Here is a 23,513-nt window from a genome sequence, read left to right as displayed (position 1 = left end):
GTCGTTATTCCGTGCGTTTTTAAATAAATATTTTTATAGTTGCATTTATGTATTTTTAACGAAAATATTTCACATGCTCTGTTAGGTAGAAAAATGCACTATCGATTGGTATAGATATAAGATTAATAACTATTTTACCTTGTGTAATGTTGTCGATCAAAGTCAACAATTTTATTTGTATGAGACGCCATAATACGCAATTTTCATTCATATTACAGCCCTCAAAATATTGGGTTTTTCAAGTGACCAGTGGTTCATGACCAATCATATTTTATTATTATAATATTATGTATCTACAATGGTATTTACAAAAACATTATAATACTACGTTTTACTTTTAAAATCAATTATTTAAAATTTAGTACATACATCTACAACACAAAAAAAGAATTAAAAATGATTCAAATTTATTTAATAGTAATTTTTTTGTTTTCTTTAAAAAAACTATTTATCTAACAAGTGCATTTTTCAAATACTTCACGACACATTGTTTTTAAAATCACCGGTCTAATTTCTGCAATAATAATGATGAATGACAAATTTAAAATGTAGATTGATCAAATGAATGACATTATTTTTATAGTGCAACAGTCCATTTTCTCTCACTTCAATTCATCCGAGAAATTCCACTATCATCATTATAAAATACAAAGGAATTATAGATAGACGAAGGACAGATTCTTCTGAAATTCCGGCCAAGACGAAATCACTTTGGAACGGTGTAGTGTCATTTGAAAGTAACAATACTAACACTTAAATAAGTCATTTACTCTGCCAAAAGAATCTGAATGAATGACATTGTACTCTTGTCCAAGCTACCATTGCTAGTCAAAGTGTATATTATCGAAAATGGTCGTACGACTTTACTTCGCGCGATTATATTTACAGACCTACAAACTTATATGAAGAATGGATGTGGGATCCACAGTCGAAAACTACCTAACCAAGACTCGCAACTGGACAGAAAACGTTTTCAAAATGGCGTCCATACGGTAGTTCGTAGTTCCATTTTTGACCGTTCTTTAGATAAATTTGTGGGATACATTCTTATATTAATTATTAATACTTTGGACGCGAAAGACGCACACGGCGCGTAATGACCAGGCGGCCGATCGATGTAATTAAAGTGCATTTCAAAGGGGGCAATTAAAATCTCATTATCTCTTCAGCAGCGAAAGCGTTAAGTATCATGTTTTGTTTTTAAATATCATTATTTTCCATTTGTTAAAAACATACCCTTCGAAAAAGACAGTCTCATATTTTTTTTCCTTCGAGGCAAAGATAATTTTTCATAAGGTTTATCGACATTCGTAAAAAAATTTAATTGCCTCGTAAATACTTGCTTAGGTAATATTAATATTTGCAACGCTTTGAAACGGGGCTGGCCACAAAGTTAATGTAATACATTTTTATAATGTCATTTTAATATAAGAAAGATATTCTCTTTACATATCAACGTAGACATCATTACATAAAATAATTACTTACTATTAAGCTTAAAAGTACCTATCCCAAAAAGCTTTCCTGCATTTTTTTATGAAAACAAGATGTTTAACATAAATATTTATTTTTAATCGATGTTAAGATTAAGTGAACATAAGTGCTACTAGAGGCACGATGACGGAATAATGAAACATACAATTTATTATAATTTACAGAAAAAATACATTTTTAAGGTGTTTTAATTAATCAAAAAGAACGTAAATTTTAAAATACATTAAAACTTTAATATAATAATTACTCAAAAATCACTTCTACATGTTCTAAAAGAATTACTCAAAAAATGATTATTGAACATACATAACTTGAAAACACCTCAGATATAGGTATACCCACTAGAAATATTTGAAAAAAATACGATGCTCGACGAGATTTGAACCCTGGTTTGAAACTGGTATCACGACAACTTTGCATTAACCAATTATGCTACGAGCCTCCTATCTAAATACGACAAGTTAAACCAGTAGGTCATAATATGTACATGAAATGCTTATCAAATCGCGCTATTATTGACTATTGGTCTTTGTGTATTAAATCAAGGAATATTAATTACATTAATTACTAACCGATGCCCGGGTTCAAATCCCGTCGAGCATCGTATTTTTTTCAAATATGATTTTTTCTAGTGGGTATATATCTGAGGTGTTTTAAAGTTATGTATATTCAATAGGTATATAGAATGTTACATTCTCAAAATCTTGTGAATTATTAGTTGAAAAAAAGAAATGGTTTATTATAATAATTATCTAAAAACACGTGCATTATTATGATATATACACTATTACAGTATGATATAAGTTAAAAGCTTTTACTAAGTGATCCCTCGTTAATTTTAGAATGTTTTTTTTATTCTAAAGCTCATATTATTTTGATTTAAGAATATTTTATTCAATTGTTTTTTTTTTAATTTTCTAAGGTAGAATGATTGATTATAACATTTATTAAACCATTTTTTTTCTAAATTGTATTAAATTGAATATTTTATAATTGAGTAGTTTGGAAGCAAAAGGGCTTCACTCATTTTATAAATGGACAACAGTCATTCATTGAAATATTAAAATTATAAATAATTTTATTAGTTTAATAATAAAATGTCCAGTGTCAAAATTGTCTCATTATTTTTATACGCATATCTCAATGTGTAAGTGATGGAGAGAAACCCTTTTGCTTTTAACCCATCCAATTCCGACTCTACGTGTCTCTAGTTACCTACTTCTGAGTATTTTATCATTTCATTGAATTATTTTTTTTTAATTTATATAACTATTAAGATATATTTTAGATTGTGAGATTACAAACTCACATGACGTGTGCCAATGTTATTTACCAATTTAAATTACATAGGTACAAAAATACTTATTATTTCGTCTAATTAAAATAATTTCTTATCTCTTTGGTTTGACCATTTTTTTTTAATCTTTAGTGATTATTACTTTTATAATAGATAATAATATTATGTACTTAAATTAATTTTGCTATACCTATATCTATAATAATGTTTTTATTTTCGTCAATGAAACAAAAATTTTAATATTCACCATAATTATTTAAAACAAAAAATATAATATAATATAGTGTAGTCAATAGGAAAATGAGCTTGTAATCAATTATTTCACATAGTTCATAGTTCGGAATTAATTTAATAACAAATGTATTAAATATTTTATATTACACGTCATTTATAATAATAATATGTTAGTATAAGTGATTTTTTTATGTTATTACATTAAAGATATTTTGATGATTAAATTGTGTTTTATATTTAATTTATATTAAAATCATTATTGTGGATATTGTATACATATAACTTTCGATTAAATAATGGCACATATTGAAATAATTACATTTGCCAGAAAAATAATTAAAATAGACGCAACTCTCAAAGATTTTTTCAATAAATTAAAATACTAGCTTTTATTATGTATAAATATAATCATTACATATTATAACTATATACCAGTGATTCCCAGCCAGGGTACTGCTAGAATTTGCAAAAGTTTTCGCAAAAAAGTAAAACTTGCAACTTTTTACTAATACCACGAGTAAAGAAAAGATTTATTGTGATCTATTTTGAACAATGAAACATTTTGAAAGTTAAGCTTGATTAGGTACCTACTTGAATAGAGATCTCATTAAGTAGGTATCTACATAATATCTTACGAAAGTTTTACTTGAGAGAGGAATTTTTGTAGCTTTGAGATACGATAGAATTATTTTGTCAATCGTACTACATCGCCTACTATGCACTATTCCTTTTGTTTCTGTCAAAACGCTAAAAATGTGCATGCTAACTTTACAATTCATATAACACAAATTTGATTTATTGCTGTGTTATGTATTATTATGTGTGCTTTATTGGTCTCCCCATTCGCGGCAAATTAATGAAGGTAATACAATTTTAAGATTTTTTTCATCTGCCGCACTAAATGAATATTACTGTTTATCACCATGTATATCACAATTGTTTTATTTTTATTTGAATACCCACTATTTAAGTTAGCATTGTAGTCATAGACAATGAATTTCCATAAAATTCTGATAAAAATATCAATGCATGATAAAGTCTGAATCAACTGAGAGTTTATAAAATGCTCGAAGGGTGAAGAAAAAATGGGGAATCACTGGTATATATTATGTACCACACAATTTTTAAATAGTCAAAAATTATTTGAACGTTAGTCGAAGAATTATAAATTTTAATAAAACACTCGTTTTTCCGGGGGGTTGATTTTTATTGCCAGTGTTAGTTTATGTGCTATATAAAAATGTTATAACTATTAAATGTACTTCATTATAATGTCACTTTTCATATTTTGACATGTTTGATATATACCTAACTCTCCATAACCAGATACCAGTGGCGAGGGGTGGAGGTAGGCTGTTAATATTCGACATAAAAAGTGCACACTAAACTTTCTCAGACACACATATTTGTTTTCATTTTACTTATAATACAATTTTCAGATGGTGATGGTTAGTTTTTAAAACACAATTAAACCCTGCCTAATACAAACCATAATAGTTTAGGTATGATATAGGCGATATGATAATAGTGCACACTTTTTCAGTTATACTTAATAATTTTTGTTGAATTAGTATTACATATTGCAGATGGTGTCGGTAAGTTTTTTTTAATTCATTAAGCCCTGCCTAAGCCAAACCATAATCGATAAAATTATTCTTCTATCTATAAAATATCTAAAATTATGTATGGCTTAATCGCACAATTTTAGATATTTTATAAATAAACGAATATTTTTGGACTATTATCTACTATGACTTGGATTAGGACAGGTTTAATTGAATTTCAAATACTAACAAACTCCATCCACACATTGTAGACTTAGTTGGCTGACAATGCTTAGTGTGCACTATTTATGTTGGATCTTAACGGCCTACCTCCACCCTTCGCCACTGCCAGATACAATATAATATTTGGATGTTTGCTTATTTTTCATTAGAAAATCTTTTCCATTAAAAAATGTCTTTGAATTAATTTGATAATTACATCATTTCGTTTCTATTCTCTCTATTCAACGCGATTTGAACAAAGATGTCGTTCCATTATCAGACAGTGTTGTAAATTCTGTTGAATTTCTGAAAACACAAATTCATTGTGCTCTCACAAATATATGAATTTGTCATTAGATTATGTTCGTAAAACAAAATTTACTGAATAAATACAAAAGACGACAAATGAATAATGTCTCGAGTTTAGCTCGTAAACCATCCCCGCGGCTTTCAAAGGAAATGCAATTAGACGTATATTACAAATTGGTGAGAATTTATAAATGCACCATAATAAATTGCTTTGTGAATATTGTATTCGGACGGAAGAACTTTCGTGTCTCATTCTATAAAGTTGCATAGGTGTGGAAACTAATATAATTGCTTTTGTTTAAACTAGTTTGACACGTTTTCGGCAAAGTTTCATAACAAATACCTACTCAACACTAACAAAACATAAAAAATTGTTAGCATTCATTTTATATAATATTTTTTGATGATCCATATTATGAAAGGAGATTGTATCTTCATGTAATAACTTTATTTACAATACTTGGCATTTGATCTGTATAAGTATATAGGTACTTCCATAATATAATATATATAACCACGGCTCTCTAAAATTGATTGTATTTCCAAGCTTTCTGATTACAATCAATAAACTATTTATTAAACACTTAAAATAAGTTTTATTTTTATTTGTTTAATATATCGGTAATATTTACGTATCAAACGATCCCTCTCATTTTTCTATTGTGTGTGCGGATCATTAACGCATCTGAGTAACTAGGGTTGTTGTCACCCGGTGCGTAAATTGACACTCCCCCCCCCACAACACACACATACAATTTTTCATTAAAACTTATATTTTACCCTTCATAGTTTACACCCTACAGGAAACATTACTTAAATTAAGGTTCATATTTCACCCTCAGTAATGATTATCTTGTTTTAAATAATTTCTTTTTGGTGTATCTTTCCAATAATTCATACTAACAACTCAATAATTTCAAAATCAGTATACCTAATATGTAAGAATCCACCAACGAGTTCAGTCACGTTCAACTTTAAGAAGGTACGCATTTGCTATCCTATATAAAAATTGGCAATGGTTTACCATACTTCCTACATTGTTATTCTTCAACTTTACCCCCCTTAACAAAGTATCATATTTGGCTGAGGACAATCACAATTTCCTCAGGCATTAAAAATAAATACACAATTTCCCATTCGTTTTGGTCTTCTTGTCACTATGCTCGTCTTCAAACTATTCTTTGACTGTGAAAAGAGCTTACTGCGGGACTGTAAGAGGAAACTTCGCCTCAGTTTAAATCACATAGATTAACACAATTTTATTCTTTAACTCCGGATGCAGCCCATGAATATGAATCAATATAATTATTGGTACGACGAGGTTACGCAGGCTTCCCTAGGTTAATTTTAAAACTACTTTCACGTAAGCTGGTTTTAGGATAAATAAAATATGAATAGTTAAATCATCCCCTTCAAAACCCAATGTAATAGTATTATATTACATCTGAACGTATACTTTACGCTTATTACATTTTCACAACTCAATTCCTATGGGTCTACCTAAATATGGTGCGATTGACCAAAATCTATCCCGCAATGGACGTGTTGGACATGTCTGATATAGTGTAAAAGGTCCCTGAGAAACCTAATAACACCACAGCACATACCGTAAACATACACGTTATTTCCAAACGTATGCGTAGAAATACTTACATTTAAAATGAGAAATCCCTCACAGATGTGGTAAAATACATAATATTATAATTTAAACGAGTCTGACTATTTATTATACTCGTATACGTCAATGCATCTAAACTACACCAAAGACAATAAACATTGGTACAAAATATACATACAGAAAAAAGTCAGTTATGTACCTACAGAAATAATGTCACTATAGGCAGTGGTGTAGCTTTCACAGTAAACTATAATTGGAAAATTGATCAAAAGCTTGTAATATCACTATATAATAAAAATAATCGCAAATACCAAAGCTTTTTTAATGACAAGTATCATAATATTATATGAAGAAAAATAAATGCAAAAAATGGCCAGAACAGAGTAATTATTGTATTGTTTTTGTATCAATTGAATTTGACATATTTTGCACTTATATGGGATGGGAAATTCGATGCAAAAAAACATTTCGGATTCTTCTACACGCGGTTGTTGCACACTACATAAATTTTGAGAATATCCGTTGTTTTGTCTTCTTATGATATAGTAAAATCTTTCTGTATTGTACAAGTGGTGTGCCTCTTGAAAGGCTACAACTTTCGAACTAATACAGTGTAGGTATAAATACATGACGATAGAATGCGTACTTTTCTCGTCAAGCTTTTCCTTGTATGGTTATCTACGAGTATCAAAGTGTATAAATAACTCTTTTCAAACAAAACAATCCATTGACTGCAATGAAAAATAAGAAAATGTCATTATAACAGATCTGCAGTCTCATGCCGTTGAATCGTAGTTACAAAATTTACTTTAAATGTTTTTAAAATATACCTATGCATATTCTGTCCAACGTCTCTTGAGAAAGCCATAACCAAGCACCTTCTATATTATAATATCTATATTTTTGTTTTAATTATTGTTCTAACCATTATAATATTTTAAATTCACAGTAAATTCTTGTTAACCACAAGATACATAATATCTGTCTTTATTGGTAGTGTGCGTATATATTTTATATTGTACCTAAATTTGAAATTATAGATAAATTATAACTTTAAAGCCATTCCCTAGTCATTTGAATATCAATTTAATATTTTCACATACCTATTTCATTTAGATTGAAATATTTATTTTAACGTAATTTATATGTAATATGCCAACGTCATTCATTATCTTTATAATATTATATTATAGAAATCATGATAAATCACAATATTATACCTACATACTTTCCCAAACTATTTTCTTCCATATAATATAAAATAATGTAATATTTAAATATGATTTCTTCATACTATTCCTACCTAAGCGAACTGTATAGTCACATAAGAAAATTAATTATGATTACATACTTTTATAAAGTCTTATGATTGTAGTATTAATATATTGTAATACCTACTTTAATTAATGTAATAGTAAAATATAAATATAAAATTATATAAGCCAATATAATTATTATTAGTATTAGAATATACATATTATTATATGTAGCTTCTAGAACTACAAAATTTAATTAAAATAAGTTTGCTACAATGACTGAAAGAAAATCACTTTTTTTACGCATCGTTACGTTTTTTCTTTTCTCTCCCGTTGTATATTATGGATAACAATTTGTTTTTGTTATCATAATGTGCTTTTTACGTATTCTTTAACATTGATATTAATGCGTATTATAAAACTGATTAAATTTTATATAATATTATCATACCATTATAAAATCAAACATTTATCACGATGTCAAATAAAAATCTAAAGAATGTTTTCGATGTTGTTAATGATTTATTGAGATTATTTATTTACTATTCCGATTTATACAACACTATAATGCATACAATTTGTGGAAATAATTAAATTAAATAAAAATATTTAAATTTGTGTCATAATTATGAAAAATATACCCATACTATTATTAATATTATTACTGTGTTGATGTATTGCTGGAATCGGATGAACGATTATGATAAAAAAAATGTCTTAATTTAAAAAAAGGAAATAAAGATGTATTGAATGAATAATATGGTTGTTATCTTTATAATAAAAAATTTGCCTACCACAGTCATTGAAATGCTATAATACAAGAGAGGGGACTTTTATACACATACCTGCGCATCTATTTCTATACACAAGACTGCTATCGGCGGCTATCGAGGGTAGGTTTTCATATGTTTGCATTGAATTATTATAATTTTTACAATAAGTTAGTTGTAATTGTTACAATAAGTGCGGTGTTTTAACAGCACCTCTATTGGCTGTGCTAACTTTTAGATCAAGATAGGCAGTTTTGACTGTTTAGACGGCTAACTTATTGTAACAAAGTATTAATACCTCAATACAAAAATATGATGAACTACCCTCGATAACCGCTGATAGCAGTCTTGTGTATAGAATAGATGCGCAGCAACGCTAGACAGCGATAGACAGACAGAGAAAACATTGAACGTATTATTTTTGTAAAAAACAACATGGCGACCTGGTATTGATGTCTGTCTAAATAAATAATGATGGTCCATTTTTTTTTTTTACTTTTATAAGCACTGGGGGCGTTCATATCTCAATACGGCCCTGCCAAATAAATCTCAAAATATAAGAGTGCTAATTATTGCTACAAATAAATCGGTAATTGTACCGCAGAGGTGGCCATGAGCTTTTATATTTTTTTACGATAACAGTTTATTCTAGGTAGACCAATGATACTCAACCTTTTTTTTCTTCGGGCCAAATACATATATTTGTAAAGTAACGCGGGCCGCATCACTACTGGTGTAACGAAAAAAATCATGAAACCCCCCCTTTTTTACAAAACATTTTTGAGATTTCAAAAATTATGCGTGTTTTTTAAATTAATCGTGTGCAATAGCAACACTCTTATACCAGATCTGTGCGTCAAAGTCGAAACGAATCTCAAGATATACGAAATTCCTGATAATAAATGTGTTTCAGGCCGCACATAAAAGCTTAAAGGGCCGCAGGTTGAGTATCACTGAGGTAGACCATGGTGTCAGGGGCGGCTCTTCCTTTGGGTACCTAGGGGACAGACCCCGGTCCCCTCATCATCATTCTATAATCAATATTCAATTGATATTCATGTTATACGTTCCTACCATAATACATTGATTTTGTATAAATTAATTAAGTCTATATTTTATTTGCACCGTTTACCCATCCCTAATTCTTGTTTCGTGGCGCAACCCTGTTAATGCTTCAGTCTACCTACGTAGCAGGTACGTACAACGATAATGTCGGGTCACAGTTCTGAGAACTTTCCGAGTTCCCTTGCAGCCGGGACCGTCTGGAATGGACCCCGTCAAATCAAAACAAATATTTATGCAAGCAATGCAATTATGAGACTGTGAAGAGCATTAAGCACGTCATATGCACGTTTCGCTGTACATGTATTGGTACTGGCTAAGGGTCGCCACTAGAAATACCCACTCCTACATAAAAAATGTTAGTACCTAGGTAAAAGTTGACGTACATATTATTATTATTATAATAATACAACATATGTCACAAGTTGTTTTAGTTTGCCAGTCAGACGTCAGTGATTAACGGTCATCCATCTATTTAAATATGTTTTAAATTATATTTGTTAATACGTACTCCCTATTAGTATTGTGAAGTTTGATTAAGATTTGATTTTTGAAATTTGTAGATAGTTTTCATCTCACGTTACTAAAATAATTTTGATAAATAATATTAAGTAGGTACTATGATGAATGAGGTGGATTATTTATTGAAATATAAGTTCAGTACATTGACATTTGAAGATAAACTAGAAGTGAAACGATTAGGGCCTCATCAACCTAGTGATTTAGTTATTGTGTATGAACTAGTGAAACCAAAAAAAAAATTGACATTTAAATCGGAATGGTTTACTAAAAAAACGTGGTTGACTGCAAGTGTATCCTTAAAAAGACTATTTTGTTTTCCTTGTTTAATTTTTGGTGGTGAAACTGTTTGGGCTCAATCTGGTTATTCAGATTTAAAACATTTATCAGAGAGGCTAACTTCACACGAAACTTCGTCGTCTCACATGAAAAATGCTGTGACATTAAAACTTTTTGGTAAATCAAACATTGTTGAAAAATTAGGCAGTGTATATAGGCGTAATATTCAACGCCATAATCAAGAAGTTGACAAAAATAGATATGTACTTTCAAAAATAATTTCTGTGTTAAGACTTTGTGGTTCGTGCGAAATTGGAATCCGTGGCCGCGATGAGACTTCCGAATCCTTGAAGCCGGGAGTGTTTCGCTCAGTGTTCCAGTTACTATGTGAAGATGATCTAATATTAAAAAACTATTACGAAAATTCGCCGTCATTTAAAGGGACTTCAAAAACAATTCAAAATGAGCTTTTAGACTGCATGTACGATTTATATAGAGAACTCCTCAAAGAGGAGATATCTACCACGAATTTTGTTTCAATCCAAGCGGATGAAACAACCGATGTTTCTTGTAAAGCACAGTTGGTTATAATATTAAGGTATATTACTAAACTTGGGACTGTTACTGAACGATTTGTGCAGTATTCTAAACTAGTGGATAAATCGGCCAGTGGCCTGACAGCAGAAATAAAGTTAGTACTGAGTGAATGTGGAATCAATCGCGAGAAATTGATAGCTCAAACTTATGATGGGGCGGCAGTAATGAAAGGAAATTTAAATGGTGTGCAGGCACAGATTAAGGTTGATTTCCCATACGCACATTTTGTGCATTGTTACGCTCATCAATTGAACCTTGTAATGCAGCAACTGTGTTCGAAAACACACAAGGAACTAAAAATATTCTTCGGTAATATTTCTGGGTTCTCATCATTTTTCTCAGTGTCCACGAAACGCACCTGTTTATTAGACAATGTTGTGAACCAGAGGATGCCAAGACCTAGCGCAACAAGGTGGAATTTTTCTGGGCGTATGATAAACACTGTTTATGAAAATTTGAATGAGATGCGGGAGTGTTTTTTTAAATTTCAAGAAGATCCAGGGTGGGATGCAGTAACTTTAAGTGAAGCATGTGGACTCTTAAATCTTTTATACGATAGGTTATTCTGCTGCCTTCTTTCATTTTTCGCGCAAGTTATGCCGGAAGTTGACATTTTATTTCAAAAACTTCAAAAAGTTTCCATAGATAATATTTCAGCAAACTTAGCTATAACACACTTTAAAGCAGCCATATTAAAAATAAGAGAGAAAACGGATGAATTGGGAGACCTCTACGCTGATTTAACATGTAAAAGAAATTTTTCCGCTAGTGATTTGAAGCGAGTGATGAAAGAAGCATGCGATGTCATTGTTGTGCATGTCAGCGATAGATTTTCAAATACTGACCATCTTACCGCTGCAAGATTGGTGGATGTGAGATTTTTCAAAGATTTTTCAAAAAAATTTCCCGATAAAGATTTTGATATAGCGGTTAAATATTATCCATTTCTACTTAAAAATAAATTAAGAACAGAATTACAAATTCTGTATGGACATGACGAACTCACTAGTGATGTAAAATCCGCCGCTTGTCTCTTAGCGACATTGGACGAGAATAATGTAAAAGAGATATTTACTGAAGTCACCAAACTTTTAGAAATTATTATCACGATACCAATGACGACTTCAGAATCAGAAAGGTGTTTTTCGACGCTGAAACGTATAAAAACATCTTCAAGAAATACAATTGGTAAGGAACGGCTGAATGCGCTTTCCATGTTATCAATAGAAGACGAATTCATCAAGTCCGTTCCTGATTTCAACAACAAAGTGATTGACCGGTTCGCCAAACTAAAAAATAGAAGAGTAGAATTTAATTATAAGACTCTTTCGGACACAGGAGGCATATGAAGATGAAGTAATAGCTACAAAAGGTATGTTTTCTTTGAATTATTTATAGAATCTAAAGCAACAGCTACTATACAAAATAAATCACTTAAGTACACACAATTAATGTTAGAATTCAAAATATTAATAAAAATAGAATATACGTTTTGATTGACATTAATTAGGTATACATATAATATGTATTTCATATGATATTTCACGCCATCTGACCCCACTTACTAAAATATGCTAGAGCCGCCACTGCATGGTGTGTAAAACTCCCACCTCCGCACCCGTTATGTATATGCAGCACGTCATACGCGGCCGCCTAACATAACCCTTACGTGTGCCAGATCAAAAAATTTTAGCCCTCGTCTTGTCCCGAGCAGAGCCGCACGGGACTGGTGATGCAATCTTGCACCGAAGTGCGAATGCATGATGTTAATTTATATGGCAACTATCAGAGTGACTTTAATTTGAAGAGTCGCAAGGGGAGTCGAGGGTATCCCGCTCTCCGTACGCTCTGGCGAATTTAGTAAAGGCTGCGTGTTCTATTGGGCCCGAATGGGGTCGGACCCGGGCAAACAACTCCGCTCGTTCGGGGTCCATAAGTGGACAGTCCCACAGGATGTGCTCTGCGTCCTGCTAGTCGTGTCCACATGAGCAACCCCACCCATGTCTTGCCAAACCAAACCCCTGCAGTTTGGCCGCAAAGTTTCCATGGCCAGTCATGAATTGACTGGTCTAGTTGAGCGGCATCAGTCTACTCGTTATGTGTCTCACCGAAACATCTGGAAAGTATAGAAAAGTCTGGCGGCCCTTAGTGGAGGCCACCCATCTCGCCTGCCATGCCGCATATGCGGTTTTGTAGACCAGCTCAGATACAGTCTTTCTGTAGCTCACGCCCTCCACTCTCGATGGCGGTGTCAGAGGGACACCGGCGAGAGTTGTATTGATCCTGCTCATAAGGAGAGTGATCGATCCTCTAATTTGAACGTGCAAGTCGAGGGGAAAGACCCCCGCATGGACCGCCAGGGCATCCGTAGATATAGTCCTATAGACCTTAGTAAGGCCAATCAGAGCAGCCCTCTGTCCGCTTAGCAGAGCCTTCTTCACAGTTGTCAGCGAGGCTTTGGTGTGTCACGCGCTAGAGGCATAGCCAGCGATGCCCATGAATATAGCCTCGTAGGCGATTCTCAGGACCCGAGGCTTTAGGCCCCAATTGTTGCCCGCCAGGCGAGCAACCTTCTGATAGGCTGAGTTGGCCTTAGCCACAATTACTTTAGCATGCTTCAAAAAGGTCTGCTTCTCGTCCAGAACGACCCCCAAGTAGGTCACCTCTCGAACAAACCTTATAGCAGAGTCGCCGAAGCGCACTGCGGGTAATCGCTTATTTATGTTTATCCTTGAGCTGCCCTTGAGGAGGATAGCTTCCGTTTTGCCAGGTGCCAATGCAAGCTTATTAAGCTTACCCCAGTTTAGGATTCTCGATGATGCGTCCTTAGCTACGCGCTCGAGTGTCGCACGGTTCGACGAGCCAACTAGTAAAAGAAGGTCGTCAGCGTACGGGACGAGCGCGCAGCCCGGTGGCAGAGGTAACGTCAAAACATCGTCAAAAAGTACATTCCATAGCAAGGGGCCAAGCACGGAACCCTGCGGACACCCCATGATGGTCTCCCTGTAAATCAATTCAGTGCTAGAGACGTATATAACTTCCCTTTTATTAAAATAGCTTTGCACTAAGGCAAAGAGGTCCCCCGGGATCTGTCGGAGCTGAAGCTTAGACAGAATTAATGGCCACCATGTGGTGTCGAAGGCACCGGCTATGTCCAAAAAGAAGCCTGCCACAATGACTCCTTCTGAGTCCTCAATAAATTTCTGTGCAAATCTGATGGCGTCCTCAGTAGACTTGCCGGGTCTGAAGCCAAATTGCCTATCCGAGATAGGGTAGATTTTCTCAAAGTGGTCCTCCAGCCTTCTGCTGATTAACCGCTCCAATATCTTACCCAGCACTGGCAGAAGAGTGATTGGACGGTACGCTTTTGTGTCATGCGGTGGTCGTGTGCTCATCTTAGGTATAATCCTAAGGATACCCTTCTTCCAACAGTCCGGGAAGATGCCCCTTCTCATGCAGTCAGCATACAGCCCGACTATCTCATGAGGCGCTCGAAGCCACGCCCTTCTGGCAATCACATTGCTGATCCCATCAGGTCCGGGGGCTTTGCCCGCCCTGAGGCCATCAAAAATTAATACCACCTCCTATTATCCCCATCATAGAGATCAAAGAGATTAATTATTTACAAAGAGATTGGACGATTATTTACAATCTAAATAATTTACCCCAAAGATTTCACTTGATTTTTATGTGGGGAAAAAATATTTAAACGGCTTGTAACTTATTTTAAGTTTATTTATTTTTGTTTTGATAATTTTGACATTTACAGAGTGACAGCTGATGGAAAGGCGCGGTATATCGAGATAAATAACAACATTTTATTAATAATTTTAAATGAATTCTTCCATTAGCAGGAAAGTAATTGATTTTAGAAATGTTTGTCGAGCTTGCATGAGCGACGAATGTGGAATAATGGGGTCCCTGTTCACAGGAGGCTTGTCAGAAATGTACATGACTTGCACCATGCTAAAGGTATTTTGTGTGACTTAAATCATTGGATGTTCTTTATATATATTTACTACGTTAAACATCTGGTGTAACATCATAATAATTATTATGCATTAGGTGTCAGAATTGGATCCATTGCCACAGAATCTGTGTAATGATTGTAGGACACTTTTGGAATCCCTACACAACTTCAGATTAAAATGCCATACTGCTGAAGCTGCTTTTATGAATTATCTTAAAAATCATGAGGTTTGTAATAATATACTGTATTATATTTCAATTTATTCAGTCTAGTTTAAGTTATACTTCTTTAGGCGCGTTTGGAAAATCAGATCAAAGTGCGGCGCGAGTCTCGACAGATATCGAGAGCAACTAAAAGGTAATAGACCTTCTTTCTAGGAAAAAAGACAGAAGAATCAATTTTATAATGAAATAAAAACACTTACAATATTTAATTTTAATAATTTTGATGGTAATAGTATATAATCCAAATAATCTTTTATTTTTAATCAACCGCAGCACCCCCAGATATAATATCCACGAGCCGCCACTGGTTATAATATATTTTTTCTGAAGTGTTTTCAAAATTATATATATTTAATAATTAGAATGTAAATTCTTAAATCTTGTGAATTATTCGTTGAATAATAAAAATAGTTAATTAAAAATATATAGATATATTTATGTGGGCGGTCAAAAGCAATACATTGACCGATATTTTTAAGATGAAAAATCATCTATAACACTTAGAAATACCTACGTAGGTTATGTAACAGACTTCCAACCAGAACAGAAGCTGCCATTTTATTTTTGGGGCTGCTAATAGAAAAAGAAAAAATAATGACCATTTTAGAGTATACGTTTTATATCTTTGCACTTTTTACTACACTGCTACGCCTCTTTACCTGATTACCTCGCATAAATTTAGATCAAATGATATTCTTCTTTCGATCATGTCTGATCCTAAGCGATAGCGCTCACAGAACGCGTCGAGCGGGCGAAGTCGGCGAATGCAGTGTTTATTCATAACCATAATCACACGTCTCTTCCCGCGCATTACCCTTCACCTATGTAATATGCGGCCCAAGCAGCACAAAATAAATATTATTACAGCGCCTCTCATAACAAAGCAATAAAAATATTATATTATTTCGGGGCTTGTAATTAAAATTTACGATGACATTATTCAACCAGCGATAAACTGAACACGCAATAAAATTAAACAATGATTCTCTGTTATTAAATAATTGCTTTTCGCCCGTCCATCGACAACGCCTCGAGCAGCGTAATTTTGGTAGCCGTGTTCAATGAATGGACTCCATTGTATTTTCTTTCATTCGTATCGCCGAGAAGCGGTGATTCGCGAAAAAACGATGATTCATGCGGCGTGCGCGTATAATGCGTCGTGAAATCCAGTGGGCGCTGGCGTATTTAATTACGTTGTATTTTCGTTGATTTACGCGCCACTTGTAGAAATTTTGCGCGAGCGCCGCACTCGCTGCGTCAATGGGCTTTATGCCTAATAGGATCATATGAGCCTCCACAGAGTAGAGGTTTGTATTAACAGATTTTGTTTTTTACGAGAAATGGACATCAGCCACTTGCTCAACCTATTCGGTCCATACCCTGGCACACACAAATTGAAAAACAATATGTGTACTTGCCAGACCCAGGATTCGAACCTGGGACCCACGACGTTATAGTCCAACGCTTAAGCTGCCCGTAATAAATAAATAGATAGATAATATATGTAAAAAATATATTTTTAGAATATATTACATCATTTTCATCATAGAGCCAGAGTGCAAAGTTATGCCGCGTATACTATACCAGTAATACAACCAAACATACAATGGTTCGATTCAAAAATCGAACTAATTTCAAAAATTCTATTATGGAATCTATAGACCAAATTCTTTAATAAGAGCCCCTTACAAATCTATGAGTTAATATTGAAATCCTTGAAATATTACAGACTACTGTTGACAAAACCGTTTTGGAAATTGGACAATATCTCAAAGTTGAGTCAGAGGGAGGTATCGATGCGTCTGATTTTGATATAACAAGAGATTATAATGGACTAAACTTAGTCACCACTAATAATCAACACGACATAGACTCTTCGGATGTTATTAACAATATTGCAGATGATGGTTTGAACCTTGAGCATGTGATATTACGAAAAAGGAAGATGAAGTCTCATAAAACCAAGCATTGGAGGATTGATGAATCAAAGAGACCATTGAAAGGCAATGGAGGTGAATGCAAAATTTGTAAAAAAACATTCGGTAAATACTATCTTATATTATTATTCTCATATTGTTTATGGACTGTTCTAAAGTGTCTTTCAACATTGGCCCTTTTTGGAAATGCTACGCTTGAAAGACAAATAATACAAATACATTATTTATCCTTTTACATTGTGAAAAAAAATTTCTGTTTCCATTCATCATTATAGAGATATATTTCCGGCTTCTTGGAACTTGTGGTTGGGTGACTCATTGTAAGTCAAAGAATAAAACTTCACTTAACACTTCAATAACACTTCCTGCAGACCCGAAGGTAGCCGATTATAGCGGAATGTCACTTCTAAAACCCAAAACGGCCACACATATATCTGCTATGCGCTACGGTCGCCACGTGAGTTACCTACAAGTCAACTCTTGTTTTACCCGTCGATAATCGGCTAACTTCGAGATTGTAGTGTGATGTCTCTGTCACACGGCTTGTCTCGCACGCTGTGTGGGACGGGCATCAGAGATGTGTACATCAGACAGGCGGGTCGACGCTTTGGCCACTCCTGATCTACTCTTACCACTATTAATAATTTAATTCATCCGATTTTCTTGATCGACATCCAGCCACCCAATAAGCTCCTCTTCAATGGATTCTAATTCTAAGGTCTAACGGTCGGGAAAACTGAACTGATTTAGTTGGATTATATAAAATTGACACAGTATCCCTGAGAGTAAAGAAATGGAAGGAGCTTATGACAGACAGAGGGGCCCATGATATTAACATTTCGATTGTTGATTAGTTTTTAAAATTCAATTAAGCCCTGCCTAAACCAAACCATAGTTTAGGTATGCTATGGGCGATCCGACAAAAAGAGTGCACACTTATTTGTTTTGTGTTGGTTAGTTTTTTTTAAATTCATTACACCCTGCCTTACCAAACCATAATCCATATAAAATATTCTTCTATCTATAAAATATCTAAAATTATGTATGGCTAAATGGCAAAATTTTGGATATTATATAGTTAAACGAATATTGTTTTAGTATCTATTATCTACTATGGCTTGGATTAGGCAGGGTTTAATTGAATTTTAAAAACTAACAAACACTATCTACACAATGTAGTCTTAGTTCAATGAAAACAAATACCAGTCAAAGTTTATCGTGCACCATTTATGTCGGATCTTAACAGCCTACCTCCACCCTTCCTTACTGTAATAAACTCATTATTTGATATTATTTTTCAGCTTATTCAGCATCATTACGAAAACATAAAAGATCGTGTGGTAAAAGCAGTGAAGCCATCAAAAAAGTGTACAGTTCTAAAGAAAATGAAAAACCATCATTGACACAACCTCTTCAATTCATATGCGGTAAGGGCATGTAATAATTATTTTAAGTTAAATTCAAAATATTGTACAAGTGCAATTTGTTTAAATACCTTATTCTGTTGATTGTTTTACAGGACTTTGTCCAGATGAGTATCAAACACAAGAATTACTAAATACCCACTTGGAAAATCACAAACAAGTAGGAATATTTTTATGCAAACTTTGTTCATATCAAGGCATAGATTGGGCCGATTTTTTGACTCACAGGTAAATAAAATAGATAACCATTTACAACAGAAGGAAACAAATATTTTTGATGTGAAAACTTTTTATTAGTTCATTTCACTTGAATCATTATGACGCATTATATTACTTTATTTTTCTGTGTCAGGAAAAGTTAGAAAGCATGGCTTGAATGCTGTATGAATGGGTTACATGTAAATTGTACGTATTACATTTCAACGTAGCACAGTTCACCGTGAGCTTTCTTAATGAAAAGATATGACCGTATGATATACGGTCATCTCTATAACACCGAGATGAAAAAAATACGCGTTCGGTATTTCTAATTTAATTACATAAGTACCTATTTTCTACTGTCTTGTATTTCGGTAGTTTTATTACATATTTTATAAGTGTTTTAGGTACATGTCGGTTTACAGGAAGCCAGGCGGGAACAGCGCCAATTTTCATAGCCTATTTTGGCAAAATTCAAGAATGAAAACCTAACCTAACCTAACCTGACCTAACAAATAATCCAGTAGGTATATCGGCTATTTTCAAAATTCAAAATCGAGAACCGTGTTTTATTTAGACATGAATTTTATCTCAGTAGGTACTATACGACACAAAGAGGTTGGACGGTTTTTAATATAAGACCATATATTTCCGATACAACATTTCACGGTGAAGCGTGATACAGCAAACTGCATATGTACAAATTTCCGGACACGATATGAATGAATAGTATTCTATGGGCAAAACTACATGACCAGTACTTATTATGTATACAATGAATCTCCTCCCTAGGAATGCCTGTGTAACACGTAATATTAAATTCTGTTTGCAACATTAAAAAGTTGACAACCTCATTAAATATTCATTATAATTATTACATTTCATTTTAATGGGTTATTATGTTAATAACAACTATAATGCTATGATCCGGTGGCCCCCACCACTGAGCACAGCAACGTTATCATGCAAGAGGCATAGAACGGGTCACTCGTTCAGAAAATATAAAACACTGTTTGACCTTCGTATACCAGTGTCCGTAAGAATTTATTTCCAGTCTACGAAAGCTTTCACCATGCTTTCAATCGACTATACCGCTACACGATTCAGGAAATTCCCACTAGATGAAATGCTGGTCTCCATGTCTACTGAAATTTCAGTAAATCTACTGATATTTTCGCCAATAACTGCATTTTTGATTTTTTTTTTAAATCCAAGATATCTATTGATATTTGCATGTTTTCCTTGTATCTATATATTATATTGGTTTTTATTTCTGACTGATACCGGACCGCGAAATATTTCTCATATGTTTGCCGGGCCACAGGTGTTAAAAGGTTAAAGAACACTGTCTCATACTCTTTTTTTATTACTTTTTTCCAAGAAGGTAAATAGGTGTTTTTATGATTTTTGATACATAAATTACGGTACAATGCCCGATATTTGAGTGACAAAATAGAACTGCAACGTTAAATGTGCCCTGCCATAAAGTACCGAGTAAAATCGTAAAATTCTTTAACAGAATTGAAAAAAGGACCTAAACAGATTCATCACATGACGAAAAAAGAGGTGATATGACAGCGGGTCGCAGTCACAGCTTCGGTATAATTATAAAAAAAAATGTCAGCTTGTGTGTGTATACATTCTTTTAGATATAATTCTTCAGAATTTAATAGGTGATTATCTAACTAATGTATGTTTTTATAAAATTCCAGATATTCTCACCAACCTGACGGTTATAAAATCGAGGTAAAATGCTGGGCTTGCACAAACAGATTCTCCATTGTAGAACGACTAGAATATCACGTGAGACAGGAGCACCTCGGTAAACTTCCAGGTCTTTGCAAGATATGCCATAAAGAGTTTTCTAGCGTCAATAACTTGAGGGCTCATAAATTTATTCATTCAGGAGACAAACCGAGAAAATGTAAAGTATGTGGGAAAGGGTAAGTGGTCCATTATTCACACTAATAGCTTCATTTATATCTCTCTGAAGTATTCTTTTATTAGCTCATCCAAAAACTAAACTAAAGGTTTGCGAATTTTTTCGTTTCATTTTACTATATATTTTGATCATTCAGTAAATTCGAAACACAAATAACTGTGGATAATATAATATACATTATATCGGCAAAGGTGACAAGAAAACAACCATGTTATGCATATTATAGTAGTACTAGTGTTAAAAAAGAATTTATATATATATTTTTTTTTTTTATAATTCACTATAAAACATTAAATATTACAAAGCTTCTCTTAATGTACCTAACAATTATTGTTCCTATAATTTTTCCTTGTTTTTATATCATGCTATGTGGGAATTTATTAGTGTTTTCTAGAAACTGTGAAGTATTGGTTTGTTTGGTTTTGTTTTAGTTTTGTATACAGAAGATCCCTCGCTCTTCATATGAGATGTCATTCTGATGTGAAAAAATATGTTTGCCACACATGCGGCAACGCTTTCAAATTTGCTACTGGACTTGTCGTAAGTTAAAATTATTAAATTTTGCACATCATTTAATTACCTACAGTTGATCAATTGCATAATGAACTCAAAAGAATGACAGTTATAGCGCCTGTACACGTGCATGGATTTACTGGCAGCAATAGTGTGTATTTTAAACTATCGTGACAATAACTGTTTACACGTAAAAGTGCTGACTGTCTCTCCAATCTCATTCTTCAAGTGTAAGCGAGACGCATTGTTGTCATTTTATGGTACTATTTGATAGGTCGTAAAAATCGGTTAACCTCAAAATGAGTCTCCGCGGTGTAGTTCGTTTTTTTGCCGGCAGGTACTATCACTAGCCACTATCATTCTACTGCGCAGTTCGAAAAAATCCCAACTGTCGTATGAAAATTCAGAAGCTTCCGAACTTTCATGACAATACATGTTTACAGGTAAACAGGCAGTAAATCCATGCACGTGTAAACAGGGTATTAATATAACTACCGATTGTGATGACAATGGTGAAAATTTGATATAAAATATCGTATTTTTTAGAGTCACCAATTCCGAATGCACACTGAAGTGCAAATGATGATTTGCAGCCACTGTGGGAAGACATTCAAAAACAGCGAAACTCTACGAGAGCATCTGTTGCGTGTGACAAGTGTCAAAGACTTTGAATGTTCACAGTGCAACAAGAGATACAGAAGCCAGAAAGAGCTGGACTACCATTCAAAATGGCACTCAGATGTGAAGCCATTTCAGTGTTGCGAATGTGGCAAGGGATATAAATCAAACAGTCATTTGATTAGTCATATGCGGCAACATACCGGAGAACGACCGTATCATTGTGATTTGTGCACAAAGTCGTTTATGACCTCTTATGTTCTTAAGAAACACAGAATGACGCATACTGGTGAAAAACCACACGTCTGTGAAGTTTGTGCAAAAGCGTTTGTTGAAAAATCTAATTTAAAAAATCATATGAAGACTCACAAATGAAGCATTATGATATGAAAATATTATGCCTGAATATAATGTTAAAATCATATTAATGAGTTTTATTCACCCCATAACACAGCTCAAAAAAGTTTGTAATTAATGCAGTTCCTTCATACATCATTTTAGAATCCATAAAAATATAATTTCATGGTAAACCCAGAAGTTTTAAAAAAATATAAGGATATCTAGAAATTTTTATTTTAACGTAATTGCTCTTGCTAATAATTTCTAATTGAACTATTTCTTTATTCAATAAATAGTACATAAGATTTAAAAATGTGGCATTCGTTATTGAACATACATTCGGTTCATATCAAAATTTTTGAGAGATCTTGACGCCATGTAAGAATTAAAGTAAACAGGTAGGTACTTATTGTTAATACCTTGATTCACAATCACAAAAGATGATCGCCAATATCTAATTACATCTCGGACACATGACTTTCGATTAATTTCGTCGTGAATAGGTATGATGCAGGTGGCTAAATTGGTGGTAAAGCAAATTAGCCAAATCCCTCGTCCAACACCAAAAATATTTTATTAAATAGGTACATAATAATAATATGTTTATGAGATGTTCTTAATTATGTATATGTTTTAAATTAATTTTATGATGTCTGTAATTACAATATAATTTGAAAATTGATAGATATGGCCATAGATATCCAATAAAACGAAATATATATCATGGCCCCCACATCCCGAAGCGGGCCCCCATAACTATCTCTAAGGTTAAAGGCGGTCTGACGCTCTATAGTGACTTTTCTAAATGGGGTTTGAGGTCAATACAAATTCACAGTATTTTTAGCGATTTTTAACGCATCGAATTATAGAGTAGTCGAGTTTCAACACACAATAACCAAAAATTGCATCGCACAACCATATATTTTTAAATGGTAATAATTCCGAAGTAAAGTAGCCTTTTTACTATTAGAGCATATTATTTAAGATGTGTTTATCACAATTATTTGGTCGACCCGCCACGCCGGGCCCCTAGGCTAGAACCCTGGCAGCCCTTGTGGGGGCCATGATATATATGTATAATATTAGAACTAAGACATTTAAAAGACTATCAATTCTTTTATAGTATAAAAATACGCGATGTGGAAAT

At 33.3% G+C, this 23,513-nt stretch overlaps 1 protein-coding gene across 1 annotated transcript; it reads left to right on the top strand.

Moving 5' to 3' along the window:
- Positions 1 to 14,962: 14,962 nt before the first annotated feature.
- On the top strand, positions 14,963 to 22,451 carry LOC147078743 (uncharacterized). Its single transcript, XM_085960422.1, has 8 exons — positions 14,963 to 15,173; positions 15,267 to 15,398; positions 17,125 to 17,437; positions 18,634 to 18,759; positions 18,852 to 18,984; positions 20,667 to 20,897; positions 21,328 to 21,436; positions 21,956 to 22,451. Exons 1-8 carry the CDS (start codon positions 15,036 to 15,038, stop codon positions 22,400 to 22,402), a joined length of 1,629 nt encoding a protein of 542 aa, XP_085816548.1. The 5' UTR covers positions 14,963 to 15,035; the 3' UTR covers positions 22,403 to 22,451.
- Positions 22,452 to 23,513: the final 1,062 nt, after the last annotated feature.

The sequence above is a fragment of the Rhyacophila brunnea genome, unplaced genomic scaffold (genome assembly GCF_057557595.1).
Source record: "Rhyacophila brunnea isolate RB1 unplaced genomic scaffold, BYU_Rbru_1.0 scaffold_11, whole genome shotgun sequence".
Taxonomy (NCBI): domain Eukaryota; kingdom Metazoa; phylum Arthropoda; class Insecta; order Trichoptera; family Rhyacophilidae; genus Rhyacophila; species Rhyacophila brunnea.
Note: the sequence above shows the minus strand (reverse complement) of the source record. Positions and strands in the feature narration are given on the sequence as shown.